Source organism: Chlamydotis macqueenii, chromosome 1, assembly GCF_036417535.1.
Source record: "Chlamydotis macqueenii isolate bChlMac1 chromosome 1, bChlMac1.mat, whole genome shotgun sequence".
Taxonomy (NCBI): Eukaryota; Metazoa; Chordata; class Aves; order Otidiformes; family Otididae; genus Chlamydotis; species Chlamydotis macqueenii.
The window spans coordinates 215,473,895-215,484,138 of NC_141556.1; the positions used below are offsets into that span (position 1 = coordinate 215,473,895).

Here is a 10,244-nt window from a genome sequence, read left to right on the forward strand (position 1 = left end):
GCTGCACCCCCGAGGGGGTAACACGCCCCCCCGGCCAGCAGCCCCCCGTCCCCCCGGGGGCAGACACCCCCCACCCCCTGCAGCGGGCCCTGGGGGGGTCCCTGGGGCAGGGGGAGCCCCGAGCTGCGGCCGACCCGGAGGGGCCGCGCCTGGCAGAGCCCCCACCGGCCGTCAGGGCCCGGACCACCGCCCCCCACCCCTGCCCTGGGGACACCTTCACCGACCTGGGGACACCCCCCAGCCCCAGCCCCTCCCGGCTCAGCCCCCAGGCAGCCGCAGGGGCCCCCGGGCCCATGGCGTCCTGGGAGGCCCAGCCTCGCCCCCAGCCCCCCCAGCGCCCAGCCCCGCACACGCCAGTGATCCGTACCGGTTTATTCTGGGGTCTCGGGGAAGGTGGGGGGACGAGGGGCCCGGCGCTCCCCGGCGCGAGGGTGCCGGACCCAACATTAACTTACGGGGGAACTCGCCGGAAAACGCGCGCTGTCCAGGAGAAAGTGCCCACGTGCTGCGCGCGGCCGCGGCCCCCGCGCCGCTGCACGTGCCACACGCGCCCGCGCCGCACACACCGCCACGCGCCTGCCTTTGGTCCTCGCTTCGAGCCCCGCAGCTCCCGCCTCGGGGGCGAGGGGACCCGCGCCGCCCACCCCCAGCAGCAGCAGGGCCCCCAGCCCCCCGGGGGGCACCCCACGGCGCAGCGGGCGAGCGTGGCCGGCGGGGAGGACGGGCCCGTGGCCCAGAGCCGGCGCGGCCCACCCGGCGCGGGGGGCAGCGTAGTGTGGGGGGGGGTAGGCCCCGGGGCAGCTGGGGGGCCAGGGGGAGTGCAAGAGCTGCCCGGGGTCCGCGGGAGGGAACCCCGAAGCTGGGGAGGAGGCGGGACAGCCAGCGGCCCCCGCTGTGCCGCTGCAGCCCCTCCCTTTGGGAACGAACGCTACCGCCGTGGGGCAGGGGACCCCGCTGCGGGTGGGGGGTCCAGGCCCGTCCCGCTCCAGGGGGGCAGAGGGAGCGCCGCGGAGTGTGCCCCCCACCCCAAGGTGCCGGCGGGGCCCCGGGTGCGGCCCAGCGAGGGAGGCGTCTGCCCCACGCGGGGGTCCGGGGGTCTGTGCCGAGGGAGCGTGAACCGCGAGCCGGGCGGGGGGCTCTGTCCCGAAGGGGAGACGCGCGACCCCCAGCCTCCCCGGGCTCCTCCCCCAGCCCGGGCCCCCCGCCAGCCCCGCGCGGGCGGGCAGAGTTCAGGTCCATGGCTCCCGCGGCCGGAGCGCGCGGGGGGCGGCGGGGGCTCACTGCTCCTCCAGCCAGGAGGGCTTCTCCGCGCCGGGGGTCTTCAGCTTGATGTTGAACTGCTTGAGGGTCTGCTCCAGCTGCTGCTGGTTCCCGGCGAAGTACGCGGAGATGGCGTTGTGGAACAGCAGCAGCTGCTTGTGCATCACCTTGATCTGCCGGGGCACCCGTCAGCCCGCCGCCCGCCCCCGAAACGGGGCGCCCGTCGGCCCGCCGCCCAGCGCCCCGAACCACCGCCCACCTGCTGCCCAGCACCCCAAACCGCCGCCCGCCCGCTGCCAGCGCCCCAACAGGGCACGGCCACTGCCCCGCGTGGCACGGGGAGAGCAGGGACCCAGTCTCTGCCCGGTGTGGGACTGGGGTGGGACAGGGAGAGCAGGGACCCGCACGGGATGGGGAGAGCGGGGACCCCCGAGGGACCCCAGGGACGGGGAGCGCAGAGCTGCGGCCGGCGGCTCCCCAAAGCCGGCCCTGCCAGGCCAGAAGGGCGGGCAGCAGGAGCGCCCGCAGCGAGGGCCCTTGTGCACGCCCCCTCCCCAGCCCCAGCCCACCCCGCGCCCCCTCCCCAGCCCCTCCCCACCCCGCGCCCCCTCCCCAGCCCCTCCCCACCTTGTTCTCCTCCAGGAACTTGAGCTTGATGGCCACGTCGGCGCGCAGCTTCTCGTACTTGTCCTTGTGGCTCTGGAACTGGCTCTGGGCCGCGTCCAGGCGGCACAGCGTGCCGGCGTCGCGGGGGCCCATGCTCAGCTCCTCCAGGTCCGTGCGGTACGCGTCGTACTCCAGCCTGCGCGGGGACGGCCGGCGTCAGCGCGGCGCGGCGGCCGCGCCGTTCCCCCCCGGGACGCGCGGGCCGGCCCCCGGCCCACCTGGCTGTCTCGTACTGCTTGACCGTCATCAGCGTGTCCTCCATCGTCTTGTTCACCAGCGTGTTGATGCTGGACACGAAGAAGTTGACGGCGCCCAGCAGCGTCTCTCCGTTCTTGCAGAGCAGTTTCTGCGTCTCCGCGTTGTAACCAAACTCCTCCTGCCAGGAGAGGGGGTCAGGGTCCGCACCGGCGAGGCCCCCCCTCTCCTCCCGCGTGCCCAGAATCCGCCTGGCCCCCGGCGCTGGGACACGGCCCCTCGCGCCCTCCCCCGCCCCACGGCCTCCGCCGAGCGCCCTCCCCAACCTCCTCCTGCTCCTCCTGACGTCCCCAGCCACGCCGCACAGCCCGGGGCCGATGGGGGTCCCTGGGCCCCCTCCCTGACACGAGGGGCGGCAGCCGATGGGGGTCCCCAGGCCCCCTCCCTGACACGAGGGGCGGCAGCGTGGGCCGATGGGGGTCCCCGGGCCCCCTCCCTGACACGAGGGGCGGCAGCGCGGGCCGATGGGGGTCCCCGGGCCCCCTCCCTGACACGAGGGGCGGCAGCGCGGGCCGATGGGGGTCCCCAGGCCCCCTCCCCAGCTCCCGCGGGCGCACCTGCAGCTCGGGGGATTTCTGGCTGAGGTCGGCGAAGGCGTCGCCCAGCGCGTGCTGCGTCTGCACCAGGCTGTAGAAGTGGTTGGTGAGCGCCCGCGCCAGCTGCAGCACGCACTCGTACTTGCGCTTGGTCTCCCGCAGCAGCTCGATCTGCGTCTCCAGCTCCAGGTCCACGGTGCGCGAGCCGCGCCCGAAGCGCTCCGAGATCAGCTGCTTGGTGCACTGCGGGCGAGGGGGGGTGGCGTCGCGGGAGCGGAGCCGCGGCCCCACGCGTTCGGCGGGGAGACCCCCGCAGGCGCCCCGCGCCCCGCCTTCGCCCCAGCGCGGGGGCCGGGCACCCCGTCGGGGCAGCGGCAGCTCACCTTGTACGTGTTGATGCCCCACTTCTTGACGATGTCAAACTTCTCCACGGCGATGCCGCGGACAACCTCCTCTCCTCCCGCGGCGGGGCTGGGGTGCGGCGGGTGCAGCCCGGAGCCTGCAATGGACACAGCCCCGCCTGGCACCGGCGGCAGCGCCCGCGGTGCCTGCACGGGCGCGGGCCAGGCTGCAGCCCGAAAGCAACAGCGCCTTTGCCGCAGCTGCGCCCGAGGGCTCAGGGCAGCGCAAGGGGCGCGGGACCCCCGCCAGGCTGCATCGGGGCTCGACAAAGCCCAAGCAGCACCCATGGCACCCACCCCTGCCCGGCTGCTGCGGCGTGCCTGCGGCGGCACAGCGCCGGGCACTCGTCCTGCTCGGGGCCCGGGCCGCAGCAGCAGCGTTAAGGGGCTCCCGCGGTGCCGCGCGCCCGCTGACCGGCTCACGAGCGCCATCACCCCACGCCCTGCCCGCAGCAGGGAGCCGGCGCTCCCGGAGGGGTCCCACGCAGGGCCCTGGCGCGGCAGCCGACCCCCAGGAGAAGGCACCGCAGCAGCCCAGCACCCCTGCGCTCGCTCCTCGCAGCCTGCGCAGCGCCCGGCCCCCGCCTCACCCAGAGAAGGCGACCGGCAGCACCCAGGGCGGGCACAGGCTCCTCGGTGCAGAACCAGCCCCCGCAGCTGGGCCCGAGCCGGGTCTCACCTCCGAGCCGCCCGGAGCCCCAGCAGCGCCGTCCGCTGCCCCCCAGCGCCGGGATCCAGACCCCCGGGTCCCCGCAGCGCCGGGGGCGGCGAGCGCTGCGCAGCTCTTCCTGCGGCAGTGGTGGGCTCGCTGGCCGCAGCCAGGTCTGCGCGGAGGCGCTGAGGGACCCCGGCGCTGCCGGGGCGAGGGGGGGGCCGTGGAGCGCCGGCGGCCGCAGTACCTGGAGCAGCAGCCGGGTTGGCCATCCTGCCGGCGGCGGCCGCGCTGGGGGAGACGGGTGGTCCTCGGGGGGGGTGAGGTTGGACAAGAGAGCCTGGAAACGCAGGGGCTGCGGGCGCCGAGCAGAGAGGGGCGGGGCAGGCGGGGCGGGGGCACAGGGTCGGGGGCACAGGGTCGGGGGCGGGAATGGCCAGGACAGAGGACGAGCGTGCGGGCGGGACGGCAGCGGGGACAGCAACAGCAGCAGATGAGCGTGACGCCGCGACGTGAAACCAGGCGACGCAGCCGGCTGCCAGACGGACACCTCCCGCGCCAGCGGCTCCCTCCCGCTCCCTCCGTCCCGGCCGGTGTCACCGAGCCCCCTGCGCTGCACCGGCCCGGCGCGACTGGGACCTGGGGACATCAACCAGGGCACGCGCCTCCTCCCCGCCTGCTCGTGCCGCTCCTCAGCGCAGCGGGCTGGCCGCACGCGCGTCCCCTGTGCCCGTGCAAACCCACTGCTGGAGCCCAGCGCAGCACGGAGCCACCGGCGTGAGGCAGCAGGCTGCTGCACAGGAGCCGCTCGGGGCGAGAGGCTGGCGCGAAACGGGACCGCGAGGGACAGACGGGTCAGAGCCGGCCAGGCCAGCGCAGTGCCACCACGCTCGCGCGGGGCCGTGGCTGGCCGGGCAGAGCTGCGGCGGCGCGCAGGGACCAGCCGGGCCCCGGGGCCGCGGCACGCCGCCCCACAGCGCTGCCCCCGCTGCCAGGACGCTCGCAGCCACCACAGCGACGGCCACGCAGGGCCGGCCTGAGCCACGCAAAGGGGAAATAAGAGGAGCGTGGGGCTCAGAGCCGCGTTGCCCCGTCCCCCCACGCGCAGGCCGTCCCGGTACTTGCGGCACAACCGCTGGCGTGTCCCAGAGCTCCCCGTTCGCCCAGGACCGGACAAGAGGCGGGACACCGGCAGCTCTCCCCACCGCTGGAGGAAGGGCCGGAGAGCCGCCATGCCGCAGCGCAGAGCCCAGGCACCCTAACCGCCAGCCCCAGGGGTGCCCCTGGCTGAAAGGTCAGGCGCTCCCCAACGAGAGGCCCCAGACCCGCAGAGGAGAGCGCCCAGGGCCCAGCCCTCCGCCCATCTGCTGCCGCAGGCGGGGAGCGCCGCCGGAGCCGGGCTGCGTGGGGCACGCCGCGCCAGGAGAGCGCAGCTGGGCAGCAGAGAAGGGGCTGCTGCGCACCGCAGGAGCGGCCGTCCTGGGAACGAGGGGCTGCGCTGAACGGCTGGGGCCCAGAGCTTCTGCCTGCGCACAGGGCCCTCCGCCAGCCTGGCCGGGGCCGGCCCTCCCGCCCAGCGCCACCGCGGGCCATGCCCGGCCACGGGAGCAGGCGCCCGGGCCCCGCAGCTCCAGCAGCGCCGTGGGGAGCGGGAGGGCGGTGAGGTGAGCTGCGTCCCCTCCGCACGGCAGAGCCCCCTCCGCGCGGCCCGGCCTACCTTTGATGGCGCCAGTGGGGATGATGCCCTCAGCCGTGCCCCCGTAGCCCCCAGAGACGATGCTGGTTTCGTTGAGGTTGGGCCCCGACACCATCACCTGCTGCAGGTCCTGGGGGACGAAGGAGCGTGGGCAGCTGAGGCGCAGGGCCAGGTGGACGGGACGGCCCCCACACAGAGGGGCCCGGCCCAGCCCTGCCCGCCCCACGCAGCCTGCAAAGGAACATCGGGGCGCCCGGCACTTCCGCAGCCACAAACCTGCTCCAGGCCGTCGTCCTCGGGCAGGCTGCCCGCGTCCCCGTTGCTGCTGATGGGGATCTCCATGGTGGCGGCCTTGCTCAGGATCCCGTCCGACATCCTCAGGGCCTGCAAGGACACGGGCGCTCCGCTGCAGCCGGGCGCCAGGCCGAGCTGGAGGCCACCCCAAGGCGGCTGGGGCCCCTGGGACCCCGCAGGGCCGCGGCCGGGCTGAGCCCCGGCGGCAGGGAGCAGCCCCTGCGCTCCGCCCGGGGGCCTCGGGCAGCCGCTGCCCACCGCGGCACGGCAGCCCCCGCAGCGGCGCCTCCCGGAGGAGCCGGCCCCGGTGCCGGCCCCTGCCCGCGGCCCCGGGACGCCCCAGCCGCCCCGCGCGGCTTCCCGCTCACCCCCGGCCCCCGGCGCAGGCGGTGCGGGAAGGAGCCGGCTCTCCGTCAGCCCCTGTCCCGGGACCGGCGCGGCCCCGCCGCAGGGCAGCTCCTGGCCCGGAGCCCGGCGCCACGTCCGCAGCCGGGCCGGGGCCCCGCGCTGCCCGACCGGTCCGGGCACATTCCAGGGCGGGAGGCGCCCGCCCCCCGCCCCCCCAACCGCCTGCCCCGCAGCGACGCGCCCCGCCGGGCCCGGGAGCGGCGCTGCCCGGAGGGGACGAGCCCCGCACGGCCCCGCGCCGCCACCCAGCGAAGGGCCCGGCCCGCGGCTGCGCTCCAGGGGCTGCGGGCGGGACAGCGCCCGGCCCCGCGCAGGCGGCTCCCCGCCCGCCGCTCCCCCCGGCCCCGGCCCCCTGCCGCGGGCTCCCCGGGCCGCACAGGGCCCGAACCGGCGCGGGGGCGCGCAGCCCCGGCCCCGCTCCCCGCTCCCCGCCCACCTGCGCCGCGCCGGCCGCGGCCGGGCCCCCCCGCCCGCAGCCCGCAGCGCGCAGCGCGCCCCGCCTCGGCCCGGGACCCGCCGGAAGCCGCGTCACAGCCGGGAGCCCCGCGGCCGGACGTGGCGTCAGCGGCGGGCGCGGGGCGGAAGTGACGCGGGAGGGACCGCGCCGCGCCGGAAGTGCCCCGGCGAGGGCGGCGGGGCCGGGCCCGCGGCATGGAGGGGGGCGCCGAGCACCGGCAGCAGCTGCGCAGCGTGAGGGGGCGGGGGCCGGGCTGGGGGGTCGCGGGGGGCCGGGGCCGGGCTGGGGGGGTCCCGGGGGGGCGGGGGCCGGGCTGGGGGGTCCCGGGGGGGCGGGGGCCGGGCTGGGGGGTCCCGGTGGGCAGGGGACGGGCCGGGCCGAGGGGTCCCGGGGGGCAGGGGCAGGGGCCGGGCCGAGGGGTCCCGGGGGGACCGGGGCCGGGCTGGGGGGTCCCGGGGGGCAGGGGCAGGGGCCGGGCCGAGGGGTCCCGGGGGGCAGGGGCAGGGGCCGGGCCGAGGGGTCCCGGGGGGACCGGGGCCGGGCTGGGGGGTCCCGGGGCGGGCTCCGTGGTGAGCGTGGTGCCGGTGCCGCCTCCCTCCCAGCTGCGGGACTTCCTGCTGGTCTACAACCGGATGACCGAGCTCTGCTTCCGGCACTGCGTCTCCAACCTCAACTACCGCCTGCTCACCGGCCGCGAGGTGAGGCGCGGGGGCCCGGCCCCGCAGCCCCGCAGCCCCGCGGCCCCCGCGCCCTCACCGTCCCGTCCCGCAGGAGACGTGCCTGGACGGCTGCGCCGGAAAGCTGGTGCACGCCAACCACCGCCTGATGAGCGCCTACGTGGCGCTGATGCCCTCCATCATGCAGCGCCGCGTCGCCGACTACGAGGCCGGCGCGGCGCGGGCGGCCCAGAGCGCGGCCCCGCAGGCATCGGCAGCGGCGCCGGGGGCTGAGGGAGCCCAGGCCTCTCCGGAGGCGCCGGCGGCTCCAGGCGCCGGCGTGCGGCACGGCTGAGCCCGGCGTCCTGCACCGCGCCCTCCAGCAGCACTGGGCTGGGCGGCTGCGGGACGGGCGTGGGCCCCGCGCTGCTGCTGGGAGACGCGACGTCCCGGCGCCGCAGCACGGCCTGGGCCTCCACGCGCCGCCGTTACTCCTGGTCGGGGCCGGCGGGTCCGCTCGGCGCCGAGAGCCGGCCTCGTGGATCCGCGTCGACCGCAGCGCCGGCGTCGCGAGCCTGCGGGCAGCGGCACGGCCTGCTCGGTGCTGGGGGCGCCGCGCGGGGAACGGCGGCGCCTGCCCCGCCGGCCGGGGGATCCCGCCGGAGCTCGGCCCCCGCAGCTCCTGCGCGGGGCTTTCCCGCCGCGCACCGGGGTTGTTTCCGGGAACGCCTTCGCGGCGTAATAAAGGAGTCTGCCTTCAGCGACGCCTGCTGCCCGCGCGCCGTGGGGGGAGCAGAGCCCCACGCCCGCGCTGGGGGCCGCGCTGTCCTTCCCTTCGGTGCCCCGGCCGTTGGGGCCGCGGCGGGAGCGTCCCGGGGGCACAGCCGGTTCCTCCCGGCCGTGCGACGCACGAGGCTCTGCACCTCGGGGCTGCGCCGGCTCCGGCTGCCGAGGCCGAGCGCGTTCCCGGGCCCCAGGCGCGGCCTCCGGCACAGGAGCGGGGCCAGCGCTGCCAGGGTGGGGGTGCCGCGGAGCCCCTGCGCGGCGTCGCCCGTTCGCAGGGCACAGCAGGGCCTGGCGCCGCTGGCCCGCGGGCGCGAGACAGCCGGCACGGGACGGCCCGCTCCTGCTGCAGCGCGTGCTGGGGTTCGCGTGGCAGCGCTCGCACAACGGGGAAGCACAAGAGCGTGAAGCGAACACGCGCAGGGCGTCGCGCCCTCGTTCTGGCCGCGGTTACGTGCACTGGGGTGCGTTTCCCGAATTCCCAGCGGCCCGGTGCTGGTTTAGCTCCCCTCAGACCGCAGCGGCGCAGAACCCGCGCTAACGGCTGCTCCTGCGGCGGCACAGCCGGGGCGGCCTCACGCGTGGCGCTGCTCCGTGCTGGGCTGCGCGGGGCTGCGTGGATTCGGCAGAGAGGGGCTCGGGCCGCTCCTCTTCGGTTCGTCTTTCCCGCAGCGGTCAGCTCGGCGCTCGTGGCAGGGGCGCGGGTGCGCGGGCGCGTCTCCTGCCCCGGCTTCGCGGGGAGGGGCAGGGACCCCAGCAGCGCAGTCCCTGCTCGGCATCCTCGCTCCGCCGACCCTTCGTCCGGCGCGGGCTCTGCTCCCCGGCAGGACCCTGCCCGTCCACGCCGCGCTGCCCCCGTGCCGGCCAGGCCCCCCCAGCTCGGTGCCCGTGCTGCGCCCCGGGGCCGGGCCGTGCTGCGAGCTGCCCCACGGATTTTCTGCCAGGAGAGCTGCAATTCCCGTTTCTCCCTGGATTTCGCCGTCCCCTGGCAGCCGGGGCGCGGCTCCGCTCGGGACGGCAGCTCTGCCTCCTGGCCCGCAGCCCCTCAGCAGCCCCTCGCCCCCTCCCTCGCCCAGCTCCCTGCAGCCTGCAGCCCCCGGTCCCGTGCCGGCGGGTGGGAGCCCGGGGCACTTGGCAGCAGCCGGGGTGCGGAGCTGGGGAGGACGAGGGACACCCAGCTGCGTGGTGCCGTCGACGCGCTGGAGGGGAGGGATCCACCCGGAGGGACCTGGACAGGCTGCAGAGGTGGGCCCGTGCCAACCTCACGGGGTCCAGCCAGGCCAAGGGCCAGGTCCTCACCGACGCCGAGCTGCGTCTCCGTGCCGGCGTCACGCGCTCAACAGCCCAGAGCATGCTGGGAGCTTTGAGCCCCGCTGCCAAAACACGGCCGCAAGGATCGCGGCAGCGTCGGATCCCGATCCCGGTGTGCCCGCAGTGCCGAACCGGCTCCCACGCCGCGTCGCAGCCCGGCACCGGTTCTGATGCCGCGTCGCAGCCCGGCACCGACAGAGCTGCCGGCGCGGGTCCTCGTGCCCCCGCTCGCCCAGTGCCGCGCGCCCCGTGCCGCTTCCAGAGCCTTGCGTGTGGGCTGCTGCGCGGCTGGAGGGGGTCCTGCCAGGCCAGAGCCCAGCGCGCGCACAGCCAGCGTAGCGTTCCGCCGCTGCGGACCCCGCGCCCTACAGGTAGCCGGGCGTTCCGCCGGGGGTGCGCGAGACGGCTCCCGATCCTCTCCGCAAACAACAAAAAGGAGCGCACGGCTCGCCCGGCTCCCAGGCCTGGGGCACTGACCCGCGCGGGTACCACCGCAGGTAGTGCCACGCTCCCCCCGCGGGCACTGCTCCCGCGGCCGCAGGGCTCAGGCCCTGCCTCGCCCCCCGCGGCCCCGCCGCTCGCTGCCCAGCCCCGTCCGCCTCCCTCTGGGCCGGAGCGGCGCCGAAGGAAAAACCCTGTCTGCTCACAGCCCTGCGGCCTCCCAGGCGCAACACCGGGGCCACGGCTTCCCGGGACAGCTTCGGCGGCGGGCTAGCCGTCGGGCTGCGGTACCACCCCACAGGACCCCCCAGCGCTGCGTGCTCAGCGCCTCTCGTGCGTTGCCAGCCCGCTGCCGTGCCCAAAACACAGAACCAGGACTCCACGGAGCACGGGCGCCCAGGCAGAGGGCACCGCCAGGCTGGGGCAGC

The 10,244-nt window shown here is 77.5% G+C and overlaps 2 protein-coding genes across 4 annotated transcripts; one reads left to right on the forward strand and one right to left on the reverse strand.

Annotated features, from left to right (window-relative positions):
- Positions 1-357: 357 nt before the first annotated feature.
- On the reverse strand, positions 358-6,709 carry ARFIP2 (ARF interacting protein 2). Of its 3 annotated transcripts, none has more exons than XM_086739871.1 (9): positions 6,605-6,709; positions 5,743-5,850; positions 5,488-5,596; positions 4,018-4,125; positions 3,101-3,216; positions 2,739-2,960; positions 2,145-2,302; positions 1,888-2,062; positions 358-1,433 (listed from the first exon to the last, which is right to left on the reverse strand). In XM_086739871.1, the coding sequence occupies exons 2-9, from the start codon at positions 5,839-5,841 to the stop codon at positions 1,278-1,280; spliced, it is 1,143 nt and encodes a 380-aa protein (XP_086595997.1). In that variant the 5' UTR covers positions 5,842-5,850; positions 6,605-6,709; the 3' UTR covers positions 358-1,277. The 3 variants fall into 3 exon arrangements, with proteins under 3 accessions (XP_086595997.1, XP_086595998.1, XP_086595999.1); XM_086739872.1 differs by lacking the exon at positions 6,605-6,709 and adding an exon at positions 6,129-6,282; XM_086739873.1 differs by lacking the exon at positions 4,018-4,125.
- A 28-nt stretch (positions 6,710-6,737) lies between these two features.
- TIMM10B (translocase of inner mitochondrial membrane 10B) lies at positions 6,738-8,025 on the forward strand. The gene is made up of 3 exons (XM_086743333.1): positions 6,738-6,858; positions 7,228-7,323; positions 7,397-8,025. The coding sequence occupies exons 1-3, from the start codon at positions 6,820-6,822 to the stop codon at positions 7,634-7,636; spliced, it is 375 nt and encodes a 124-aa protein (XP_086599459.1). The 5' UTR covers positions 6,738-6,819; the 3' UTR covers positions 7,637-8,025.
- Positions 8,026-10,244: the final 2,219 nt, after the last annotated feature.

Bases quoted from the DNA above. Each gene is read 5' to 3' on its own strand.
- ARFIP2 (XM_086739871.1), bottom strand. From the start codon at position 5,841: ATGTCGGACGGGATCCTGAGCAAGGCCGCCACCATGGAGATCCCCATC. The intron at 5,597-5,742 runs GTTTGTGGCTGC...TTCGTCCCCCAG, and splicing joins AGGACGACGGCCTGGAGCAG to GACCTGCAGCAGGTGATGGT. The intron at 1,434-1,887 runs GTGGGGAGGGGC...GTGCCCCGGCAG, and splicing joins AGTTCCTGGAGGAGAACAAG to ATCAAGGTGATGCACAAGCA.
- TIMM10B (XM_086743333.1), top strand. From the start codon at position 6,820: ATGGAGGGGGGCGCCGAGCACCGGCAGCAGCTGCGCAGC. The intron at 6,859-7,227 runs GTGAGGGGGCGG...CCTCCCTCCCAG, and splicing joins ACCGGCAGCAGCTGCGCAGC to CTGCGGGACTTCCTGCTGGT. The intron at 7,324-7,396 runs GTGAGGCGCGGG...CCCGTCCCGCAG, and splicing joins GCCTGCTCACCGGCCGCGAG to GAGACGTGCCTGGACGGCTG.